General features: G+C 40.1%; 1 protein-coding gene across 1 annotated transcript in view; it reads left to right on the top strand.

Moving 5' to 3' along the window:
• Window positions 1-22560, top strand: part of LOC141736400 (chondroitin sulfate proteoglycan 4-like) — a 41236-nt gene extending 18676 nt beyond the window's left edge. The window contains exons 6-10 of the mRNA XM_074570502.1: window positions 4117-4315; window positions 7893-8024; window positions 12754-12926; window positions 16655-16838; window positions 17343-22560. Of these exons, the coding sequence (XP_074426603.1) occupies window positions 4117-4315; window positions 7893-8024; window positions 12754-12926; window positions 16655-16838; window positions 17343-19396 (2742 nt within the window). The 3' untranslated portion in view covers window positions 19397-22560. The remainder of the gene's footprint in view (window positions 1-4116; window positions 4316-7892; window positions 8025-12753; window positions 12927-16654; window positions 16839-17342) is intronic.
• Window positions 22561-26064: the final 3504 nt, after the last annotated feature.

Genomic DNA, 26064 nt, shown 5'->3' with positions numbered 1-26064 from the left:
TGTTGTGTATTTAGCCTTTTCACATGAGAAAAGACTTAATTTTTAAACAGCTGTAGTGGTAGTATTGTGCACTTTCACAGTGACAGCAGGTAAACTGTGATAATCCACAGACGCCCACAACACAACACAGCCTGCCCTGTGCAGAGACTGCTGGCAGAAGGGCAGACTCACTTCACAAGCTTTTGGGTGGTACAGAGTAAAATCTCCCCTGGTTAAAGTAATTACAGTGGTACTCTACAGACATCAGCACAGCACGCAGTAATGTTTGTCTAGTCTCAGACAAGAAGGATATATGTCCAGTCAAAATTTTTCAGTGTCTCTCTTCTGGTGCATTGCTGGCATTGAACTGCAGTCTGTTAACAGAACTGAGGCTGTGCAATGCACTGCAGTGCAGCATATGGATTTTTCTAAAAATATCTATAAGTCTAGGCTTTGCAAGAACAGTGATAACACAGCTTAACCCAGCCAAAGTTTGTCCTCTCTGCTAGGGAGGCAGTTTGCACACCCAGAATCAGGATGCTTTAGGCTGTGGTTTTGATGTGGTTTTGCTGGTTGTGCATAAGCTATTGCTGAGAAATGACCTTTATTTTTGTCATGAGAGGGTACTAATATGCACACATATGTTGGATTCATGTGCAGACTAAAACAAAGCTGGCAGTTGAATTACGTACTGGGAGGAATACACCGAGATGATCTTTCTTCAAAGCAAACTTGCACATCCCCAGTAGGTGGGAGAAAATGGATTTCTCCTGGTCCTGCTAAGTGCTGGGATAAGCCGGTGATACTTGCTTGCCCCATTTTCTAGCCAAGCAGTTTGTGGTCCTCAAGGACATGGCTAGTGGTGAATGTGAAGTAATAAACTGCGTGCTACTTTTAAAAAGGGAGAAGCTCTTTTGTATGTTTTGAACGGTTGGAAATGTACAAAATGTACAAAGCATAAAATGAGGGACCAGTACCGTGAAAGCTGAGATCCAGTAGTACCATTTGAGTTAACTGATGTTTAGCACCTCAGAAATTTTGTGGATCTCAATACAAAGAGTTAGAAAGAACTGTTGAACAATTGAAAAATAGGTCAGTGTATGGCATCTGCTGTTGGGAAATAGCTTCTGTAAAGAGCTGCATTATGTGGCCAGTGATGTTGGCCTGGATATATGAAAGTTAATTTTGGCCTTTGTTGTGGGGCTTCTGGCTAAATGCAGGAAACTGTTGAGCACGAGTACACATGTTGAATGAGGCCTTCAACTCTAGCTCCCTCACTTCTGAGGCATCCATAACATCCCTTCTTCAAACAACCTTGTTTGTTGTCAAAGTTATGAACACCATCAAGGTTATGAACACCATGGGAGGAGTTTCAGGAGCACAACCAACCAAGCATTTTGGGACTTGTTTCTGATTTTTTCTAGGAAGTGAAAATAAGTGTTTAGGGGTTTGGTTGTTTGGGTTTTTTTTGACTGAGAATTTATGACATGCTTAAGTATTTACACTAACATAAGGTATAAGATACAGAAAATTCTACTGTCCTGAGAGCTTCTCTAATGTATGCTAGTAATCCTTGCATTTAATTTAAAGCCTTTCTATTAGAACAGTAAGTGCATGAGGGATATGTTTATTTAGAAACTATACACCATTTTAGGTATAACTTCCTAAAATTTCCACAGGTTCTACGGTCATTTGTTTTTTCTGGGGTGGGAATAGGGAAGGGAAATAGGATATTTTAAAGAAAATCACTATTCTGGCATTGTCTGCTGCATTTATGTATGTGTTTAAATATGTTTACGCGTAGTGATGCTGTGAAATGACTGTATCCTCCTGTTGCCACAAGAGGGCCGTATATTCCTAAAATTAGATTTTTTTAAAAAGCAAATTCAAACACTGATTATTTTTTTTTTTCTTTAAATCACTTAACTAACCAGAGTATTAAAATGGCCGTGAATATAGAGTGTCTGGTAGCATATGTAGCATGCAAGGAGATACTGATAAGCTGAGTGCTGTAAGTAGAGCAGAATGGATTATTTGCCAGCAGGCAGGGTTATGAACCTTTTTTTGGGCCATGCCTGTGGAATGTGTTAGGCACATGCAGAATTAGTCTAATGCTACATCCTGGAAGTTCTGATACAGTTTTTGTGGTAGTCTTCAAGGAGGACTTGATCCCAGATGTGGAAAATAAGCAATTTGTACAGGATTAGCAGTATCCTTAGTGTCCGCTTCCCTGCAGCCCTTTTCAGCTCTTGGATCTCCTTTCATTCCTCAAGGATCATGTTGCAGGTCATAGAGCACCTCAGCATCTATAATACTTTAAAAGCATTGTGTGTTAGTGTCCTGGAACAATCGAAATAGACAGTGGCTTTATAGAAAAAAAGCTCATTTTTTCCTTTAATAAGAGAAAAAATATCAAAACTTTTGGACATTTAATGAGTCATTTGTAATAACATGTTTGCATAGTCCTTTCTTACGCTTTTGCATATTCTATATGTGACCTTTTCTGTGTGGAACGATATGAATCAATTGCTACTGAGGTGAGTTAAAGGGTCTCAGTAAAAAAGCACACTAATGTGCTTATTTGATGCCACTCAGTAAGCCAGCCTTTGCTACAAGTTATCATCCTGTGTTTCAAAGGTGATGTCTTTTATCAAACTTTGATAGTAGTAATTACATTACAGAGAAATACATATTTCAAGGGAGAAAATAGCTATTTCCTGGTTGCAAGATATTTTCTATTATAAAAAGTAACACAGTTTCTTTTTCAAACTGTTTTTTGAATTAGAAAACACATATAATTTCATTTTAGTATCTCTTTTTCCATGGCACATATTTTGTGACACAATGTAGTCCGAGATCTTTCCTCTATTGAAATGGCAAAAAATCCCAGTGGCTTTAAAGGATTTTCTTCCATGGCTTTTATTAAAAAGTAAAATTAATACTTAGGGAAAAATCTGTGATTGCTAATTGTTGGTTTTGGCAGAGGTAAAATGCCCTTTGTCAAGGATCACTTTTCCTCTTCAACCATTTGGTGTGATGTTACTACCAGATATTTGTTAAGTGTACTAAGACCCTAGGAGGATAGGAAGGGACGATGCAGTATGTGTTACAAAGCTCAAGCTGAGATTTTTGAAGGGTCAAGCTCTTAAGATTGTACACTATATAAACTCTGCGTGGAAAGAATGTGTATAGTTGTATTGAATATTTGGGAATTTAATTTCATGTAGAGATAAGTATGTATTGTTCTTTGTCTTTTGTCTGTAATTCCAAATAAATACAGCGAAGGTGAAGAGTAAAATGGGCTGTTGCTTATCATTTCCAGACAAGGAATTATCCAGTGAGATGCAATGAAGCTCAGATAGCAGTCCTTTCTGATTGAAAGAAGGATCTTGCAGTTTGTGCATATCTCAAGCTAAAAAAAACAAAAGTATTTAGATTTACTAGAATTAATTGATGGGTTGGATAACATCTTTCCAAATACTAGTTAGCTATTTTGTCTGTAAGCATGACCTTACAAAGTGCTAAGCAGCTGTTGGAGGTGTTGATTCCTTCATCTCCCACTGGACTGAGCACCTCTGTGGGTTGTTTGGTGCACTGAAAAAAGGGCCTTTAGTGCAAGTCGTTAGAAGGAAATAATGCAGCTACAAGAAGCGTCCCATTTGTATTAGAGATGATGCTGTCCCCAGGCTGTTTTTCTTTTTTCTTTTCTGCTGGTGAACGTAGAGCATATTGAATGCCTTGCCTGCTGTGAAGTACATGACAGTAATATTCATGTGTATGTGTTGGAAAGGAGCTCCTTGACTCAGTTATCAAAATACAATTTTGTTACGTTTGTAAGAGTTTGGATAGTGCCTGACAAATATAGCACTCATGCTGCATCTGTCTAAAACTCAAACTGATGTAGGGTGTGTTTGCTTGTATTATTTTGTGGTCTTGTCTTTTAAAAACCACTTGTCAACATTAGCGATTCCAGTCCACAATCAGAGATTTGGGTGGACAGCAAGGAAACATGTCACAGCTGCTAGTGTTGCATAGCACAAACCTTTATTCTTTCTTTTTCTTTGAAGGTTTTTTCCACCCCTGATTTTATCTTGTGTGCATTTTCTTTATTAACAATATTATTATTTTTTTTCCTAGGTGTGGGTGGGTTCAGTCACAGAAATAACTATTGATGACCTCTGTGCAGAAGACAAGGACTCCTCACCATCAGAACTGATATATTCCATTACTCCACCTAGCAATGGGCACTTGGCTCTGAAATCTTCTCCGAACAAGAGCATCCTTAGTTTTACCCAGGCTCATATAATTGAAGGACAGCTGGTATTTGTACACAATGGTATGTGGTTTCAAAAATACAACCTCTGTTACCAAAATATTGCTCCTAGTCAGTATATTTGTGTTTGTAATCCTTTGAAGATCTCCCTGTAATGTCAGAAAAATCTCAAAGCACCGGTTATGTGATACTTGATCTCACAAACTAAACAGGAAAGGGTCTGATGGCTAGTTAAATGTGTGCTCACCAAGAAACCTTGGTGTATTAGTGGTTCAGTTGGTAGCAGCCATCTTTCTGAATGCAGGCTTGCAGTAGGGGAACGTTGCCTTGCAGCTTTCAGAGATAATGAAATCCGTTTTTTTTTTGACAATTGTAATTGAGAATCTCCTGAAGCCGTGCTGCAGTGCAGAGCTATTCGTGGACCAACAGTCTCTCAGATACCTGCCACGGTGTTCCTGAGCAGCTTTGGGAAATGAAGTTATGGGTCATCTGGGTGATGTCATCCTCTCTTTCAGACTGTGGAGGAATTCAGCTTTAACCACTGACTCTTTTCTGCCAGTGGCCAGAGCTTGGGTTATTTGTGCTGCTGCTGCTACAGAGAGAATGTGTGAGCAATACAAAAAGAAGTCAGGGTAGCTTCATTCATCGTTGAATGGCAGTGCTGGGAAGCCGCAGGAATGAAGATCCCAGCAGTGTTCCAGCCAGAGGAAGAGGTGGGGCTTTTTCAGGGCAATAGCGGCGTTTCTTCTGCTCCGGCTCTATTATCATGTTACCTCAGCTCGAAGAGAGGAGGTGCTAAAGTAGGAATACACCAACTTTGGAGAAGGAGATGGAAGAGGTGCAGCACTTTCTTGCCTGCCCTGAGGTAGGCTGGAATTATTTCCAGTCTTCCCTTGGGTGCAGCAGTCACTCTGTGCTGTGTCTTCGTGAAGGCTTGGTGCAGGTTAAAGTGCTCTGACTTGCGATGCACTGTCTTGCAGAGCGTGTATGTGTTGCTGAAATTGCTTTACAAGCAGCTGCTGGTGAGCTGTAAGTATCCTGCTCAAATAATTTGGTCAGGAAATGAAAGGTCAAGAGCATGGCAAAAGTGAGCCAAGCTCTTTAAATTTTTCCAAGGGAGACTTTGACATGTAAAAACCCCTATGGTGGTAGGATGGTGGTAGTCTCAGTGTGAGGAAATGAATCCGCTCTGTGTTCCAGAAAGGGCAAATGCACATCTGTAGCCTTAGGAAGTGAATCTTGATTAATAAAAGTAAAAAGAACAGCAAATTTAATTTTCCAGTGAGTGGGAGTGTGCGTTGTACAGTATATTTGAAATGTAAAATTGCCCAGGTCATATGTCATCTCTTGCAGCTGCTCTGTCTCTGCCATCTGCTCAGCCTTATGTCCTCCAGTGTTTCAGAAAGTACTTTGGACATTTGCTTCTTTTTTCCTTTCTGAGTTTGTGGTTTTCTTTCCTCCTTCATCTTGGACTGTTGCTAGAAGTGTACTTGTTACTCGTCTTCTTGCTCCCAGCCTTGTCCTGGGCCTTTTCACATCTGGTTGCTCTCATTTGGCTTTTTACCCCTTTTCTGTTGTCTGTCTTTCTGCTCTGTCCATTGTCTTTAGTCTTCTAGTGTGTGCAAGCTTCTTTGGCTCCTCCTGGGAAGTACCCCCACTTCATGTTCTGCGCAGCCTGGCATCTGCTCGTCTACTCTCTCTAACCCTTTCCAAAAGGAAAAGCAGCATCTTCTTGGCTAAGGCAACTCTTCCATCCCCTTCTCCACGTGGCACTGCAGATCTTTTACATCTGTACATGGCAGTGACTCTCCATCCTTGGGGTCTTTTGTACTGCCGAAGAAAGCACTACTGCACTTTGCTTTTATGCCTCTAATATTAGACTTCATAAATTTTCCTCTTCATTTCTGCTCAGTCTTGCGAGTTCCGCTATACTGCTTGTTCTGTGCTGTGAATTGCAAATCTCCCTTTCTGTTCTCATGTTTCCCCCTTAAATTTTGTATTTGTTTCCTCTGTAATCCCCGGTTGTTCTGTCAACAGCATACATGCAGAACCAGAACATGCCTTTCCTTTTCTGTACTCCTCTTTCAATGTGAGAATTCTTTCCCTTTTCCACCCTTGCTTCACTCCAGGGTGCTCCCATCCCGCTTTCGCAGTATGGGGCCTGCCCTTAAACCCTGCCGATATTTTCCTTAGGGCAGTACTGAATTGAACTCTTGTTAGTTCTGAGGTCTCTGTGTCTTTGCAGTGCAGTTTTTACAGTCCTCTTTCTGGTGTCCTGACCTCTGATCAGATACGCCTTTAAAAATTAATCATGATACAATAATATGTGCTCCACCCGAGCAGCAATTCAGGATTTAGCTCCGTTCCTGACTCTGCTGATGACAAAATATCTGTGTCAATTGGGCAGTTGACCTGCATTAGCCAAAAAAGCAAGTGAGGCTTTTTTCGCAACCTGAGGCAAATAGTACAATCCTCAATGCCTTTTTCAAGGGCACAACTACTTGTGCATTTTCATCAAGAAAAAACATCAGAGAATAAAAGCTTTTAAAATAAAAACAGTATGACCTGATCTTCCAGAGCTGCTTCAGTGCCTGGCTGGATATAAGAGCATTGCCTGGGGTAGTTGTTAACTATAATTTCAGAACCCGTATTTGATTCTTCTGATATGTTAATTTATAGTTAGGCAAGGAGTGCTGATCTTTAAGTGAAAGTATGTGCACCCTCTCACTTTCAGGGTATATATTCGTGTAGCAAGATCTCATGGCTAAATTGGGCAAAGCAAGTAGAAGAGCAATGCTAACTGTTTGCAACAGTTAATGTTTCAGTTTTTTATTCTCTCTTTCTACCTAGTTAAACCAATTGGGGAGCCTCTACTTAAAGCAAGATAAAGGAAGCTGTGTACACCTCAATAAGTCAGTTCTGAGAAATGTATTTTTACAGGAATCTGCTCAGATTCCTGGAGGTATTTTGCTATCACTTGTGCCAAAGTACATACAGGTCCAAAGATGAAAGAAAAAAATGTGCATTTGTTATGAGTACACATAACCTCTGAAATAGTTTAAGCTGTGACAACATACACTCTTCAGCAAAGCTGAAGTGATGCAAAGAGGTGAAGGAAACAACCTGAGAGTTTATTCAGTCTTTTAAATGTAAATCAAAATGAAAGAACATTCTAGTTGTTTTTCTTCCCAAATTCCTTCTTTGCCGAAATAAGGCTGCTTAAGTGCTTTGGTCCCTCCTAAGATATAGAAGGAGTAGGAAATCTGGGAGTCTCCCACAGGTTTAACTGTCCCCCAGGTTCCCAAGTAGGAAATTTGTCTCCCCAAGTTTACCTTGGTTTCAGCTCCACCGGGCTCAGTGAAGAAAGAATGGAAGGGCCGCTCTGCTAATTTACATCTAAGGGATGTCTGTCCTTCAGTGTAAGCAACAGCCAGTAGTTCTTCATTGTGAAGGTGTTCTATGCATTATTAATTTATTTAGTTCTAATTAAGGTACAAAGGTATTGATCAAAAATTGCTTCAGGATGACTTCAGATATATGTCACTGTAGCCAAGACCAAAAGGTGTCCAGTGTATGTTTGTATGTTTGGGATGACAAATAGAATAATACAAGAATAAATTTACATTTTTGTTTTATACAGGAGCAATGTCTGGAGGCTTCAACTTTCAGGTAACAGATGGTTTGAACTTTGCACCTCGACAGATTTTTAGCGTCACAGCTCGGATGCTAGTCATTAGCCTTGAAGTGAACAAAGGGCTCGGAGTCTTTCCAGGTCTGTTCTTAAATATTATCATGGTTTCATCTACTTGAAAAAAATGCATAATATACGGTTATTTGTCAGATAGCTAGCTGGCTAAACTGTAGAAAACTGTACCTGGGAACATCTATCTGTCTGATTTTTAAAAGAACAGTTATGTCTTCTCAAACAACATATTGCTTTATAGTTTTATAATCTTTAATTTTTTCATATGCACATGTGCTTGGAGTCATGGAAATTGGCAGTGAAATATATAAGCACAGTGTGACAATAACACCGTTTGCCTAAGCTCTGAACATTCCCCATTCAGCTTTGTTTAAAAGCTCTATACTGTATTCATATATTTAGAGGTGTCTTAGCTGGTTGTGATTTTGCCTGGTAAAACCAGAGTGAAGCTTGTCTCTGTGAGATTCTGAATAGCACACGAAAGCATGCCAGATTGCTAGTTCGCATTCTTACTGTTGGAGCTGAGTTACGTATGGAGAGCAGCACAGACTCACTGATGAATCAGAAGGACTGAAAACTTTGATTTGTATTTGTGCATTTGGAACTAGTTGGATCAGCAGCTGAGTATTTTTTTTTTAATGAAATCCTGCTCCTGCAGGAGTTGATGTGTTAAGAGAGTCTCACTAGAGCCATTTAGTGCTTTACATTGGCAAGAATAATCCCTCATTGAGTTAGTAATCTAACATTAATTGCAGAATGAAAGGAGAAATGAAGATTAGTCTTCTCTCAGCGATGATGTCTTGCATCACACTTTTGTTTGTGCTACCTTCTTTTTGCTCTGAACGTGATCTGTGTAGCCAGAGTGAGATTGAGACTTGGTAAAGCTCTATAGGTATTAATCTGTAGCGTTATTTATTAATTTGATACAGAGGAGAAGCACTTTAGTTTCTTAAACTTTCTGAATATAAGCTGCATAAACAAAGGCTTGCAACAAAAGCCACTTTAACAGAGGCAACAAAAAATGAGATTGTAGCAGCATGATCTTCTAATTCAGTCGATATAAATGGGATGCACATAAAATCCACTTACAAAGTTTATTAATCTGCGATTTTGGTGTGTAAGCTTGCCTCAGGCACAGGGATTTACAAGAATTCTGTCTTAAGCCAAAGATAATTGTAAAAAAAGTATGCTTGACACTTCCGTAGATGGCAAAGTCTCTAGACTCAGTTCTCCAGTTTGCAAAATACATTATTTCTTTCAGCACTGCAAGCTGTATTCATCTAAGCCTGCAATTTTTCCTGAATTCTTCCTTACTTTGTGTTAGAAAAATTCCTTTTTGGTGTTAAAAAGTATTAGTAGCTTTTTCACCTGTTCTCTTTATGATACTTTTTAGAGACATTCTGGAGCTGCATGGGTTTCAGCTATACTTGCTCATCATGAAATGACTATTACAGCAATGATGGTGCCAAATGTTTAGTACAAATAAAAACAATAGCCAGTGTCCTGTTATATTTTATAGCACTGCAGGAAAAGTTAATTTTGAGACAACTTGAAGACTCTTCTCTCTAGGGAAGTAAAAATTAAAGAATCACAGAATGGTAGTGTTGGAAGGGACCTCTGGAGATCATGTAGTCCAACCCCGTGCCAGAGCAGGGTCACCTAGAGCAGGTTGCGCAGGAACGCATCCAGGCAGGTTTTGAATGTCTCCAGAGATGGAGACTCCACCACCTCTCTGGGCAGCCTGTTCCCGTGCTCTGCCACCCTCAAAGTAAAGAGGTTCCTCCTCATGTTGAGATGGAACTTCCTATGCTCAAGTTTGTGCCTGTTACCTCTTGTCCTGTCACTGGGCACCACTGAAAAGAGCCTGGCCCCATCCTCCTGACACCACCCTTTAAGTATTTATAAGCATTGATAAGATCCCCCCTCAGTTTTCTTTTTTCCAGACTGAAAAGACGCAAGTCCCTTAGCCTTTCTTCACAAGAGAGATCATAGAATCATGGAATGCTTTGGGTTGGAAGGGCCCTTAAAGATCATCTAGTTCCAACCCACCTGCCACGGGCAGGGACACCTCCACTAGATGTTCCAGTCCCCTAATCACCTTTGTAGCCCTTTGCTGTACCCTCTCCAGCAGTTCCCTGTTCTTCTTGAACTGGGGAGCCCAGAATATATCTTGAAGAATTTGCCATGTTTCATGACTGGATATAATCTATTCTTTCAAGCTTATTGTTCTGCAATTTTATAAGAGCATGTACTGCTGTCTTCTTTTGTGTTGGATATACCAGATTTGTTTATACAATTTATTGATTTTTTTTTTTTCTGCTCCACAGAAGCTTGTTTTATTCAGTGTGCTAAGTAAATTGACTGCTAGATATATGATTTTTTTTCTTATATATGCTAGATACCTATGATGTGAGGATTTGCTCTCTTCAGGGAAGCAATTCCTCAGAGAAGGAATGAGCTGAGTTGCCCTTTGAGAGCAACCTGACTTGTAGGTATTTGGAAGCAGAGCTGTCTAAGCAGTCAGTAGATGAGATAATTCATAACTGTTTAGCAGTGATAGGCAGAATGCTCATGCCAAAGCACTTTCCAAATCTTAAACATAGGCAGTGAGAGTGGATGCCAAAATTAATGGCCTCATGCTGTTGCATACTACTTTGTACAGATTAGTTCGTCCCTACTCTGCATCACTCATCCTTGTTGTGTGTCTTCCTCCCCTGTCTCTGTTCCTTTCCCCTGTGTTTGGGTGGGGTTGGTTTTGTGATCTCTGCTCCCGTGTTTGGGAACAAGCAGGCTGTTCTCACTTCCTTTTCCTTCACCCAGTCTGTTGTCTGGCAAGTAACCTTCCTCTCCCTGTTGAGGTGTCAGACCAGAGCAGAACTACTGTGGGTGCTGAAAAGGTTCTCAAGTCTTAGGACAGATGTGGGTGAAGGAGAAGGTTATGTTTGGTGGAGGATCTCATTGAACAGGAAAGTGTGAGAGACACTATTGTCTGTGGCCCTAGACTCTATTTCAGCCTGTGCTGTGCAGTGAGTGAGATCGGGTCTATTAGGAGCAAATGGGGGCTTTGTGGTACACATCCCAGACATCCCCATGTCCCTGCACTGTGGTGGTGGTGGAGGGATAACCTGGTATGGTTGTGAAAAATTGCAGCGGTAACTTCCATCACTACAGCATGACCATGTTTGAGAGTTACTCTGTCTTACTCTGTTAAGGCAGTGAGGCCCGATTTGCATAAGCAGAAGGTTATTGAGAAATAACAGTTTGCAGATACATGTGATCTGATTAGCTGTTGCTCTCAGTTGTACATTCCTGACCACATCTGCTGTATGCACAACACAAGGTGGTGCTTCCCTCTCTGTGGTCACGCAGAAAAGGGGAAAAAAGAGAGAGGAAGAGGAGGGAGCCTTCTTGAATTAGATACAGCGTGGAAGAATTTTTCTAGACCTGAGGGACTGCTTTGCTTTTCAAGGCAGTATGGAGATAGAGAGGCATGGGAAGGTAAAAAGGGGAAAACAGACAGAGACAGAGATCTCATTTTATTGTATCAACCCTGTTTCAGAGTAGATCTGGCTTGAAGCAGGGCACAAGTACATGTAAACAGGCAGAATCCTGATGTTACTAATGTGTTGCAAGACATCTCCATTCTTCAGTTTGCTTACCATATTTTTTTCTTTGAAATATTATAGCAGGAACATGTTATTTTGTGTTATTCCTGTATAAACATTATGCTTTGTCGAAGATCGATTGACAATTCAGACTTCAAGGATATATACTGCTAGTATCTGAAGTTATGTATTGATAGCTATAAATGCTTGTTGCTCAAGAAAAAAAGAAAAAATGTAAAAATGGAGGCAGAAGTGGGGTCAGGGGGCGTAGGATTATGGAAATCTATTGCTCCTCCAAAAATACCCTTAAACGTGAGATTTAGTTTGCTGAGTGTGTACTGTGAAACAGTGCATCAAAAAGAAACCAAATAAACCTTCTTTTTTTCTTTCAGGAAATTACTAGGTTTGGTTTTGTCACAGCTATGTCAAAAATGGTCTTGGTTTGACTAAATGCCAGAAAGATCTTTAGAATCCTTATAATGTTTAAGCCAGAAGGTATTGTTCAGTGTGGTGCTATGTGTTAAAAGCATTTTGTTACCTCTCAGTGTCCATCCATCTTAATAATACATTGTTTCAGTTCAGGCAGCTATTTCTGCTGTGTGATGGTCTTCCTAATTTCTTTAATTCAGTATTTATTTTTTAATTTCATTTAATGAAAATCATCTTTCATATCGATAAGGTGTGGTTCAAGCTTCTGATAATAACTGATTTTGGTTTGTGTGTTCACTAGAAACTTTGCTATGTTAAGGTTTCTTTCTGACAAATCACCCTGCCTTCTGTGGGCATCTAGGGTAACCAAAAAACATTAACAATAGTGACTTCAGCTGGAGTTTGAATTCAGTTCTAGACAGGTAATAGAGGAACAGGGCTTCTTATACATGCTCTACTCCTTACATGGGGTTGTTTTTGCAGAAGCTGATATTTAGCAATTACATGTGCTGAAGAGAACTGCACTTTTTTAATTTCTGTAAAACAGAGGTGCATCTCACTGACGGGCTTTTTGATTGAAAAAGCAGTGGAAGTGGTATAACTAGAAGGTAACTAGAAAAAGGGTAAACTTCCTGATCTCATAAAACATTATTAATATGCTAAGTAGAATAGCTAGATGAGAGAGTGAGTCATGCATACAAAACTTACTCTTTGGGAAAAATTGCTGTTGCAAATCTGTGTTACTTATAATTGATGTTTTTTAGGTTCCAGGAAACCTATTTTACGACATGATCTGAAAGCTGTAACCAATGATGTGACCCATGCAGGAAACAGAACTATAACTTTTATGGTTGTAAGTTCCCCAAAACTTGGAAGGCTGATCAGAGTAAATTCTGATAACACCACTCAGGAAATCCTCAGTTTTACGCAGTCTATGGTAAGCATTTACTTTATAATAACTAGTTCAGGGGTAGATTGTAACTTCAAAGGGCGTCTCAGTTGCTTGTTCTTTGTCTGATCCAGGAACCAGGCATATGTGACCCATCAGTGCAATCACCGAGATTTGCTGTGTCATTAAATATCTGGCAGCTAGTAATGAATGCAAGAGGAGCCTTTGTTCCTCTCTGCTTGGATACTAGCAGGGTCTTGGCAATTTCCACTGTTTTGCTTGTAACAGTATTTTTCAAGAAGAGCTGTTCTGGTGCCATTAACCAGCAGTCCGAGGTTGGAAGCCTTTAGTTTTTGGCAGAAGGAACAGCCTTTTGCTCTATGAAAAGTCCAAGTATCAGATTCATTTCAGCTGTACACAGTCCTCATGAGTGTCCCCAGGAGGACTTTTATTGACTTGATTGGCTCTGATATTAAGTGTTTAAACAATCTTAACTGTGATACAGGGTCTCATACTTGAATGACTAAAACGTGGCAGCTCATGTAACTTGATGGAAAACATTCTTTTGCAACTGAAGTTACTTATGTCTGTGTGCAGAGTCTGAATCTAACTGTGTGCTCTGTGCGTAGAAAGTTATTCTCAGAAAATGTAAGTGGGGGAGATAAAGGGAGCTTAATCTCCTGACTTTGCTGGAGGGAAAATTAAGAGATAATTTGGTCTCAATCTGTATTTACAGATTGTAGAAGTAGCTGTTTGATTTAGTGTTTGAAGGAATGAGAAAATCTATTAGCCAGAAATTGAAACTTGCCCAATAAAACCTGGAAAAAAGGTTGACATTTTTATTAGTTATCATCACACTTTGAAAGAACCTGACCAAGGACTGTGGTGAAATGAATCTCCACTGGAACTTTATAAGATGAACACAGAATGTTTCGCTTGAAACTATTTTCTAATCCCATTATGTTATTGGTCTTGTTGCAGTAGTTCCTGAGTTTTGTCTTGCATTATGGTGGAGATGAACTGTATAATGACACTTTTCCCTTCTGTTTCTAAAATGTGTGATTTTTATAACATTAGATGAAACAGTTAAGCATGTCAGACAGAAAATCTTTCAGCTAAGGTTTTGAAGTTTTACTTTTTTAGTCTATGGATATGATCTTTACACATGTTTATCAGATAGTGCCATGTCAGTACATACCACATTCTGCGTAGCTTTGGTTCTAACTAATGTATAGCTAACTTTCCTTTGAACTTTGTAAATTGTGTAAGGATTTGACCTTAATAATAATATGTATGCTTTTCTTCTCTTCTCTGATGGAGGTATTTGTATTGGCCATTTTAACTTCAAACAAATAGAACTAAGTTACTTATTGCAGGTAGAATTAAAGTATCCTGAGAAGCTTGCTGTTTATTCTGGTAGAGAGTGAGGTATAAGGGAAAGAAAAGGGATCCTAAATAAACTTTCACTGTCTAGCATGTTGTAGCCACATGAAGTTAAATATCAGTGAGAAAATAACATCGATATTACAAACTGTATCTTCTCCATGTAATGGAGAATAAGGCATTCAATTTCTGTTTGGTGATAAGAAGCTTGTAAATCTGATTTGAATTGAAAATAGTTTGTGATAGCTTAATTCTTTGGGTTTTCATTGACTTCATTCTGTATTGTGGAACTTGAAATTTCATTTCTGAAAAATACTATGCAGCTAGCTTATAAAAGTGGTTAGCACTCTTGCTATGGTGCTGAACTCTTCACTGTGCCCTGTGGTTTGTTGCTTTGTTGCCAAACAAAAAAAAGAGAAAAAAGAATTGAAATCACTATTACATTCCAAGAAATTTTTTCACAGACAGTTGTTGTTCACCCAATATAAGAAAATTAATTGTGCATTAAACACATCTGAATAACACAGTAGTTTTTGACATGAAGTTTGGTGGTTTTTTTCTCTGCCAATATTTTCTATGGTATGCTGGAAGTATTTTCATCTTGCAGCGAGCCACGGTTTCTTCATTGTATTTGAAAATCACTACAGAGGTAAACACAGAAATCATCACCAATTCCATTCACTTCTTAGCCCAGATATTAGCATGGGCTTGCAATTGAAAAAAAATATAAGAATCCTATTTATTATGATTGAGACTGAACACCCCTGAATTTAAAGGATGCATATGGTGCCTGTTCATGTTACAAAAATTTGCTTTCTCCAACTTGAAGTCCTAGAGGCATGCTTTGGAAAGTTATCCTGAAGGAACATATCCTTGTAATATCAATTCGGTTTGTTTTGTTCTGTAAGAGACATTAAGAATTAAATCAGTATAGGGAAAGTGTAAACCTGGAGATGTGCATACAGGATTTTTTATCACATCAGTCTGTATTTTTTAGACAATATGTTGGAGTAGTTTTGAGGCTGCTGAGAAAACTGACCCTGAAAGCCCTGTTTCCCTAGTGATCTCAGTGGGGGCTGTTGCTGTTATTTCAGGATTAGGTCTCTGTATCTGTAGTCACAGCTCAGATTCTATACTGCTAAAGTGCTTCATCCATGATAGCAGTAGGTGTTTTTTATTTTCTTTTTTTGCACCTTTCAAGCATACGTGATGGGAACATGTGTTAATGAGTTCCTTCAGGGTCTTTGCAAGCTGTGTAGAGTATGTTACAAACAGTAAACTCAGAACCAGCAGCATCTCAAACAGGGATCTCTCTGGCAATTATGAACTTGCACATGCAAGCCAAGTCACTAGTTGTCTGGGAAGTTGCCAAGGATTTAATAGGTATAGCTGTCTTCTCTTCAGGTCAGTGAATGAATTATCAAGACCAGATGCCGAATCTACTGGATGAGATTTAGTAAGTGTTCTAGTCTTGCAGTTATTAGGGATCCCATTACAGTTTCAATGTATTATGGTATCGATCTTAAAGTTCAGGTGTAGTTCCAACTGACGAGAATCCTAGTCTGAAAATACTGCCTTTTTCATTGGGGCCTAAAGAGTTAAATGGTTGTATCTTGTATAAATATGTTTTTCTCTGAAGATTTACTGCAGTGTCTTGCGGTACTTTGATGCGTAAATCCTCACAGTGGGACTGATAGGATTGTCTTGATTATGATGATCTTCAAGGTCAGTGAGGGCAGGTATAGGACAAGCCAGGTTCCTTCCTCTCTCTTGGGAATCCCCATCTTGCTGTCACGTAGAAATTTTCCACTAAGTAATCCCATCAGCTCTTTGGTTATAAACGAGAGTTTATTTCAATGGTCCTTGCACCTCCTTCTTGTTTCTGTAGTCTCTTACCAAGTTTTTTTTGCTATTCACCGTGAAATATCTGCATCAAAGTCTTCAGTCTTTCATACGCATTTTCAGGACAGTGAGTCCAACCCTGCTGGTATCCTTATAAAGAAAAAACCCTAGACATAGGGTATCATACGATACTCCAATTCACTAAAGATACAGTCCAGCTGAGCTCCTGTTCACCATTGCCATTGCTAGTTTGAGATAAGCTTCTCAATGTTTTATATCTCTGTTCCTCACCTAAGGCCTTTACTAACTATTCATGCCCAGTAACATTTCACCTACATTCAAGTAAGCTTGTCTGGCAACACTGAGTCCATCTGAAGAGTAAGGAAATCCGAGATAATCTCAGTGTAAGTTACATATACGCTGTGTGTGGACTAAGGTACAAAGGCCTCTCTTGAACAATGTTCTTAAGATATTATTTTTTTCTTTCCTTACACTTCTGTATTTAAAATTATTCTCCTTTCATACCTATGGCTTTTCTTTACCCTAAACAGGTGGATGAAGGTGTGATCATGTATGAGCACTTACATGCTGAGTCAGCTGTCTGGAATGCAGAAGATTTCTTTACATTTACTGTCTCCTCTCCACCATCAGCTCTGGACCTCCAGGTGTTCCATATTGTCATTTCATATGAAATTACCAGGCATGATCGGAACAGTCGTCTTCTGGCAAATACAGGTAAAGATGTTGGCCTGTTTGGGCTCCAAATTGTGTTGGATCTGTTAGGGTACCAGTGAACAGATGTCAGAAAACAAAGGCTACTTCCTCTTCAGTAGCAAATGACCAGAATACTTTTGTCACAGAGTTTAGTTTAGATAGTAGTTTGGAAAACTGCATCACTGCATCTTTCAAAAATTAGAGTAACTACCTATGTTTGAGCCTTCGTACTGCTGTAGTGGATATTCTCCATTTTGCTGTAATGGTAGGTGAAAGCACTGTCAGAAGCTTTGAGATATTGATATTTCTTTAATCTTAATGTATGCATCAGTGGAAAATCTTATCTCTTACATGTGACTGTATTTTAAAAATAATGGTAATATATGTTTAGCCATGACATATGGAAATCAAGGACACCATGAAGGAGAAATTTTTCTAAGCATCATCAGTATTTGCTATCTAATTTCTGAAACATTGCAACTGTATAATAGTCAATTTCTAAGACTCTCTTTTCCTTTTTGCTAGGTGCTGTAGTCCAGGAAGGAGGTAGAATATTAATCAATAAAACAAATTTAGATGCTTCAAATCTATTGATTAAGCTACCTGAGGTAGAGCGCTTCATGTATGAGGTCTGGTATCAAGTTGTATCTTTACCCCAACATGGCATGATTGTTGTCGGAGAAAGAAATGTTTCCAAAGAAAAACCTAACTTCTCCCAATACATACTGAACAAATTTGGAATTTTGTACATACATGATAATTCTGAATCACTTAATGACAATTTCACTTTTGCTGTTTGGTTAAACCTAAAGAGCAAGTCTGCAACAAAGCCCCATACCGAAGTTTTAGAGGAGATGTTTAATATCACTGTTGTTCCAGTGAATGACCAAGCTCCAGAATTGAAGACTAAAAGGCTGCACTTGAAAGTCCTGCAGGGAGATGTGTCAGTGCTGGGGTCAGAGAATCTGAAAGTTGAGGACCTAGATAACACCCCAGCCGAGCTGAAATACACCATTGTTAGCAACCCCAATAATGGTTACTTAGCAATGAAAAACAATCTTAGTGTCTCTATAAAGGATTTCACACAAGCTGATGTCGACAGTGGTAAAGTTTGGTTTGTACAGGATGGAAGTTCATCTTCTGGAGTGTTTTATTTCAGCGTGACAGATGGTAAACATCGCCCTTTATACAAACTATTCAGTCTTGAGGTCATACCAATCGCTCTTGTCCTTGTCAACCTTACCAATGTTGCACTTCCACAGGGCCAGACATCTGTCACTATTACTAACGTGCAGCTTTCAGCTGTCACAAATGGAAAAAGCACTAATATCACATATGAAATAACTCAGCCACTCAAATACGGGCACCTGATGATTGGAAATGAGCAGGTTACTAAATTTGAACAGGCAGATTTGTACTCAGGAAGGCTGTCTTACCACCTGACAAATCTCACTGTGTCCAAAGAAGAACTGGAGTTTATGCTCTTCACAGCAGAAAGCAATCTAACAGGACAAGTGCTGAACATCACAGTGAAGCCTTTAGTGCAAGTTGTACCTGACATGCAGATTTCAAATCAAGCGGCTTATAAATTCAGAAGCAGCGACCTGGATGCTTCTGAGCTAGCTAATTTGACAAATAGTAATCCTAGATTTGAAGTGATAGTGCCCCCATCTCATGGAAGGATTGTAAAGAAGAGGTTCGTGAATGATTCAGCGTTCGAAGATGTTCAGACGTTCACCCAGGCTGACATTGATAGTGGTATTGTTCTTCTAGACATAGACACCAATATGACGGGCATTGATCTACTAAATGACTCATTCACGTTTATACTCAGGGCAGATGCTGTGCAGCCTGCTGTCGGCTATTTTCAGTATTCCATTGTGCCGTACAGTCCTCCGCTTGTGCAGGGTTTTACAACCGAAGTGCCTTCCGTAACCAGCATGACCACTTTAAAGATTCACACTACCTCAAAGGATGAGCCACCAGGCTCCTCTCAGAATGAAGAGCCTACAGCAGCACCACAGAAGACTGGACCAGCCTTGTGGCCAGGGCGGAATCACTGGGGAAATCTACATGAGGAAGGTCCACTGCTAAATCTGGCAATGGGAACAAGTGGATTTGCGGGGACTAAGACCACAACCCAGGTTAATGCCAGGAGTCCCAGACAGCAGGCAGGTGAAAGCAGCAACCCTTGGTACATCATTATCCCCCTGGTCCTGGTGTCCATGCTACTCATTGTTGCTGTTATTTCTGTGTGCATTTTGCTAATGTGTCAGAAGAAAGAGAAGACAAAACCGGTCACCAAAAGTCAAACGGATGCAGTCCTAAGCAATCCAGACCGATGTCTGGAACGGAGCTTGACTGTACCCAGTGTTACAGTGACTCCTCTCCTGAAGGGGGTTGAGAGAAGTACGGCCTCGACATTCATGACAGTAAGACATGAACAGCTGCTTCCTGCAATGATTTCTCCGACTGTAGAACGGTCTCTGCAGAAAAGCTGGTTAAACCTTGATCCTGAAATGATCCAATATTGTCGAAAAACAAACCCAACTTTGAAGCGCAATCAGTACTGGGTGTAGTTATGGCCATTTTTAGTCATGCTAATTGATGTAGTATGGAAAAGAGAGTATACATTGTTGACATATAATTTGTTTTTACACTTATTTATTATAGGTCAAATGATGCACTGTTTGTTAGACGAAAGCCGAATACCTGTGAAATAATAATAATAATAAAAATCTTACTGATCACGGTGGCCATAAAATAAGATTTACAGTTGATACTTCAGCAAAATTCCAATGTAATTCGGTGCAGAATTTGGCCCCGTAGATTTTGAGTGCACCCTGTGTATGCAATATTTTTTATTGCCTGTGACAGGAGTAAAATAGAATGGTCTGTCATGGATTATGTATTTTTTAATATAATTACTTTTTTTTGAAGAATGAAGTTTGCTATAAAGGTCTTGTATTCTTTCTTGACACACCACTTTTATTTGAAGAACTTTCAACTGTTTCTATGAGTAATTGCCAAGGTCCTAATCTCAGTAATGTCATTTTGACCCAAAGGCTATTCAGAGGCCAGTACTAAAGAAACAAAGCTGTGATTATTTTGACAGGTGTTCATCCGGGTCACTGAACTGAAAATCTAGAATTAAACTCACCAATAATAGTACAGCAGTGACGGTATATAAGGATTCTGGTAAAATACTCTGAGATGTTCTTTGTTCTTCTGTTTTTCCCTCATTTGAAGCTGAACGTAGCCTTTAATGTCTGCAGACTGGTAAAATGCATCCATGACCTCTAATCCACATGGCAAAAACTGTGTGTCTGCCAGTCAGCCTGTCTGCTGAACTATCTTTAGGCTTAGGTTATGTCTGAAGTGCATATCAAAATTCCCTGCTCCTGACAAAGGCCTAAATTCTGCCTCTGGTGAAGCCAGCACAACTCTCTCTGGAGTCTGGGCATTCAAGCAGATGACAGTAGAATCGAGTCCTCTTGCTGCATACTATCATGTATTGTGGAGCTACTGACAGGAAGAATCCTATGAGGAAGTACATATCACCGTCTCAAGTTTCACAATTTACCCTTCATCTCCCAAAATACTGAACACGCATGCCTTACACACTATGACAAGTACTACCTACTCTAATTTCACTCTGGTGGTAAAATGTGCAATAATTTCTCTGCGAAGGGGATATTTTTGTAGTTTTGGAAATCCTAGCTCAATAGTGATGTACAGTCTCTGTTTAAGGTCCAATCTTCCTTCAGCTGTGGACAGCAGCAAAATTCTTGTTGACTTCCGAGAATGTACTGACTTCAAGGGAATAAACTAACCACTAACTTACTAACCACTGAACTTCTCATCTATTTTTGTACTTTTTTATTGTTACAGCTTCCAGTTAGCTTCTGTGTAAAACACTGTGCTTGGTGTCAGGATGCAGTCTCAGCACTGCACTCAGTTAACACTGGAATACCACTTTTGTTTGAGCCCAGGTACTGCAGTTTTTGCTTTTATAGAACAGATGTATGGGCCTCAACATCCTTGGTACTGTTCATTTGCCACTACTTTGTTTTGGATTATTTTATTTTTGTCGTTGATGATTAGCTGTGTTTCTGTCATTTGTATATTTCAATTATGGTAAATTTTCACCCGTGAGGACAGCCAGACTAAGTCTCTGCTCGCTGCTTTGTCTGGGAACTAAACACAGGACCAGTGGGGGGAGCTTCCTCCAGATCCCAGCTGTCTGCTACAGCCTGCCTCCAGTGCCTTCTAGCCAGTAGCAGGAACTGGATCCCTTTACACCTCCTCCAAGGCCTCACTCCCAGGAGGAGTAAAGAATTATAAACCCACACTTCCCTGACACTTAAAGAAACCTGTCTCGCATTTTCCTACCACCGAGACCTCCCTGTCAACAGCAAAAGAGGCGTCATACTCCAGTACCTACCAGGAGACCAAGCGATAGGCCTCCAGTTTGGTACCGAAATATTGCAGTGCTGAAAGCACTTCTGTCACCACACCAAAGGTCAGTGAGCCTGTGGCAGGCTGAACAGAAATGTGGAAGTGAAATGCAGGCTTAATGAGATTTTGCTAAATGTACCGTTATAAAGGCAGGTGGGCCCAAAGTAGCCGTGCTCAGTGTGCCGTGGAGATGGAACACAGGGGCTGCTGAAGTGCTGGTGGTGGTAAAAAATTAGACCATGACATAATAGCCATTGAATCAAAAAACAGCAATGCAATTAGAACTCCACAATTGCACAGGCATTCTTGAATTTCAGCATTCACATGCTCCAACCAAGGAATTGTACATGGAAAAAATACAGAAAAGGTGGTAGAATTTTTGCTGGCCTTTTTGGTATCAGCATAATGGGCTGAACTTTTTTTCTCTGTTTCCAAAATGCTTTTGATTCACAAGAGTTGTTCATTTCAAGTAGATCAGGCGTTAAGGAATTATAGTTTGAGCATTGGGTGCAACTTTTAAAAGCACTGATTTTTGTTTTGTTTTGTTTTGTTTTAAATAAAAACAGCCAAAATGCCTAATTCATCAGTGAATTGTGCCGGCATTCAGTTTTCTCCTTTGGTTGGTGCTACTGTGAGACGATTGTGCCAAAATGCCTGCCACATTATGTAATGTTTTAATTAGATCTTTATATCCGTATAAATGGTATTGTGTCAGTGATTGCTGGGTTTCATACAAAATGCAGAGGTAATATTGTAACTGGTAACTATGTTATGGATTTTGCTTTAATATTCTACCCTGAATCCTGAGTAAAAAAAAAATAAAATCAGATTGCATTAATGCAAGCTTTCCCTGTGGACAATACAGAATAATCTTTGTCAGCGGACAGTTATCTTGTTATTGCATAGATATTTAATATAGGTGAGAGGAGTCAACTCTGGAGGAGTTAGGGTCACTGGGTCAGCTAGAACTCCAGCTTTGAGATGGTAAAAACTTGCTAGAAGTAATTTCATCCTGTGTTTCATAAATAACAATCAATATAGAAAATCCCTAAGATAAACATTTTGTACTTATGGATTCTTTTTGTGATTCTAGGAACATACATAGTTTATGGTCAGGATCTGGTTTGAATTTTTTCGTTGTTTCACTTAACCTTGAAGTTGTGTGTTTTATTTAGTGAAGATGGGGTTTTATGAAGGATTCCCTTTCTTACCAAATGGAGTTCTAAACTGCAGCATAAAAGTGCCTTGAAAACATATATAAAATCAATAAATTGTCTTGTTTATAATCCACACACTTATGTTTTTGTGCTTTCTTTAAAGACCTGTAAAGCACTGCAGTCGGTGCAGAAACACAGCAGGATCCCATTGCTAGCAACGGCATTCTTCCAGGTTTTCTGATGTTTATTTTTTAAGTTGCATATGTGCTGAGATCGATGTGCTGTGTCCAGCGTTGTACCTCTAACATAATGCATGTGGCCGGACAAGGGGAGACATCTCATCGTGCTCATACCTGGTCGTGTTTAGCACTTGCGTAAAGGTAGCATCAAAAAAAATGCATTGATTTGAACTTGCTCAAACGGGACTGCACTGGGTTTATGTAATTTATTTAATTTATTATATTTAAATAACAGTTTTTATGTTATTTCACTGCACATGCTGAGAAGATTTTAAAATATCAAATTCCTAAATGTTAATGCATTAGTGCTGTTTTGTCATAAAAAAATCTTTGATTTTTTTAATCTCTAAAGTTTGTCAGATTATCTTTTAATCTCGATCAAAAATACACACTCCCTCCAGCTTCACACCAAATGCATTGTTTGACCTGATTTTGATTTTTCGTTAATCAGAACTTTGCTGGTTTTTAGTTGTTCCTGTAACTTGAAATGAGGAACTTTTGTCTTGAGACGTCGGAAATGCTGGTGGCCCGGTGGAGCAGCTGCCCCCACACCATGGCACAGCATCCTGAGGGCAGAAACGTGTGACAGCAGTAGCGGCACTTGGTCTTGGTGTTGCGTCCCCTTCCCACGGCCCTCCTACAGTCAGAAAATGTTGGTTTGGGAAGAAAAGGAAATAGGACAGAAATGGTCATAAACCATTTATGTTTTCCTTTTTATTAAAATATTAGTGAAGGCCAGCTACCACTTTTGCTGCAGTAGCCTGTTACTACCTCCAGTGCCAAATTCAGCAGTGCATCTACTTATGTGCCCTGAGCTACATACAGGCCTCCGTCCTGCTTGCACCATTTTTTTCAAGTCAATCCTTGTGATGTTATGTTGAAGTACATTCTGTGAATATTTTTAAACTGGCTGAATATAATTGTCCTGGCATATTCGATGGAAACTCTATTAATTTATCTTCATTCATTTCAAGCTAAATAATTCCTGCCAGAGCTTGCATATCCCAAATGCAGTCCCAGAACAAAATGTTCTTTCATTGCAACTGGTGAAATCCATAGTTTCACATCTGTTTGTAGGGAGACGCTGTATGGCGAAATGCTTGCTTTATGTGATCGTTTCCTCATTTCCAGTCTTGCTGCTTAGTTATTTTTGTGGTAATGCTTTATACGTGCTAGTAAACACTACTTGAGCATGAAGTTGTTCACAGACTGAGATTTTAGCTGCAAAACCTTTGCATGGCATCACAGTGAGAGGGACACCGTGTCTTAAAAATTTGTGGAGGAAAAATGAAGACTGAGCAGATCGAGCATTGGTATGGGATGGTACTGAGTGTCAGGTCTTCCTGCAGGAACACAGGCAATAGATCAGAATCTAAATACGTGCAGTTTATAGTGTGTGACCGATCACAGTGACTTGCTCCAGCTAGTACCCTGTACAACTTCATCTTGCATAGCAGCTTTTATGTATGATGCATGAAAGCACATTGATGAGGAAATTCTCGAGAGAATAAAAAATAATTAGAGGAATCAAAAGTTTGTATTTCGTATACAAGTACCTATTGAAGTACATATAAATGAAACGGAATCCGTAGCGGAGAGGCACATAGGAAGTTGGTTTGAGACATGCGAAGCCACCAGGGAAGTTGCTTTGCTAGCAGGGGATGCTGAGAGGCAGGGGAAGGTAGGAGGATGGGACAGAGACAAGCTCCCTGGGGTTAGACGGGATTTCTAAAAACAAGGGAAGGTCATGTGTAAGCAGACCCATGGGCAGAGGGCAGAAGGGCAGAGGTGACATGGTGGGTGGTGCCTCTGGGAAGCAAAGTATGCTTTGTAAGTATGCAAGTATGCAAAGTAAGATCCACCAGGCTGCTTGGGGAGTTCACGTCACTGCCAGAGAAAGGGAAGGGCAAGAATCAAGATGACAAGTTTTGTTCCCATTAGAGGAGAGAGCTGTACTTGGAAGGGGGTGGCAAGACTTAGAAGCTCAGTTTGCTTTCTCTTCTGCTTCCCTCTGCAGCTGGCAGGAGATTTAGGAGAAGTAAATCTCCCATGGCATGAACATTTTGAATGTTGACTTACAAAGGTGTCTGGCTGTCAAGAAGTGCGGTTGTAGGGATTCATCAGGTCAGATCACTAAAATTCTTCCTTGTATAACCATCGCCCGGTCTGGCTGAGCTGAGTTGCCTAGGTTGTAACTCAGATGTTAAAGCTTGTTGGCATGAATATTGCCTTAAAAATAGAGCTGCACTGTTCCTAGTGTCTTGGTCAAAGTGCAGAAAGGAACAGGGTGAACTTGCTTGAGGTTTTGACTGTAATCACAATTAATGATTAATGGTAGATCTGGTTACCTGCAGACACTGAAAGGTATTTATAAGTAAGGCAACAGAGGTCTTGATTTTGAGCACTGAGCTGACTAATGCAGGTAAAGATGGACCAGAGCTTAGTCCTCAAAAGAAATGAGAAATGAAAGTATCTTAAGGACTGGTCTGGTTTACACATGGCTGCACAAAATACTGTATAAGAGCAGCTCTAGGACTGAGATTAGACCAGGTGTAGAAGTAAGCAGAAGTGGAACGAATCAGGTAGAAGAACAACTGCTACTTCATAGCATCTCTTAGTCAATCTGTATTGTCCATCCCAGGTCCTATATGCTGCTAGGAATGCTGCAGTATAACCACCAGTGAGATGAGTTGACAATTTTCCTTCCCTAAATCAACTTGCTGGTGGCTGTGGGGCTTAGTTTCATTTAGTCTTTCCTATTGTGCTAACTTGTGGGATTCTGAGATGTCTCTTTGGTGGTCCTTGGTTCTGAGTATGGGATCTGCCCTCAGGAGCCCAGTACTTCTGTGTGTGCTGCTCAAGAGCCAACAAGGTGGTAATGGTCGTTCACCACTGATCCGTGTTGTCGCCTACTCTATAATGAACCCATAAGATACACTTCAAAACACATTATACCCATTTCCATTTCATTGCTCCCCCGGAGTGCCTGAAGGTTTCTACAATGGTGGGTTCATAATGCCCCTCAGTGATGCTACAGCTCAGGAAGCAGCTGCTTGTTCCTCTGATGTCCAGCTCAGCAGCAGCACACACTGTGCCTGGCAGACCTTGGTCATTCAACAGCCTCTTTCTTGTCATACCAGGCTGTGTCACAGATGAAGGCAAGAACCTTCACTCTGCCTAGCCTCTCTGCGCTGCTTCAGCTGTCAGGGAGAAGTCCTCACTTGCATCTTGATGAGTGCAGCTGCAGAAGGAGGTGCTCTCAGGGGTTGTTGGGTAGCGGAGCTCTGCTCTGGTTTCAGGGATTCCCCACTTCCACCCTGCTGGGAAATTCTCAGGCTGGCAGCTGTGAGCAGAAGGCAGTACTTTGCCAAGAAACCTAGACGTACTCGCCTT

This window comes from Larus michahellis, chromosome Z, assembly GCF_964199755.1.
Source record: "Larus michahellis chromosome Z, bLarMic1.1, whole genome shotgun sequence".
Lineage (NCBI taxonomy): Eukaryota > Metazoa > Chordata > Aves > Charadriiformes > Laridae > Larus > Larus michahellis.
The sequence above is the reverse complement of the archived record's forward strand: the minus strand, read 5'-3'. Positions and strand labels throughout refer to the sequence as shown.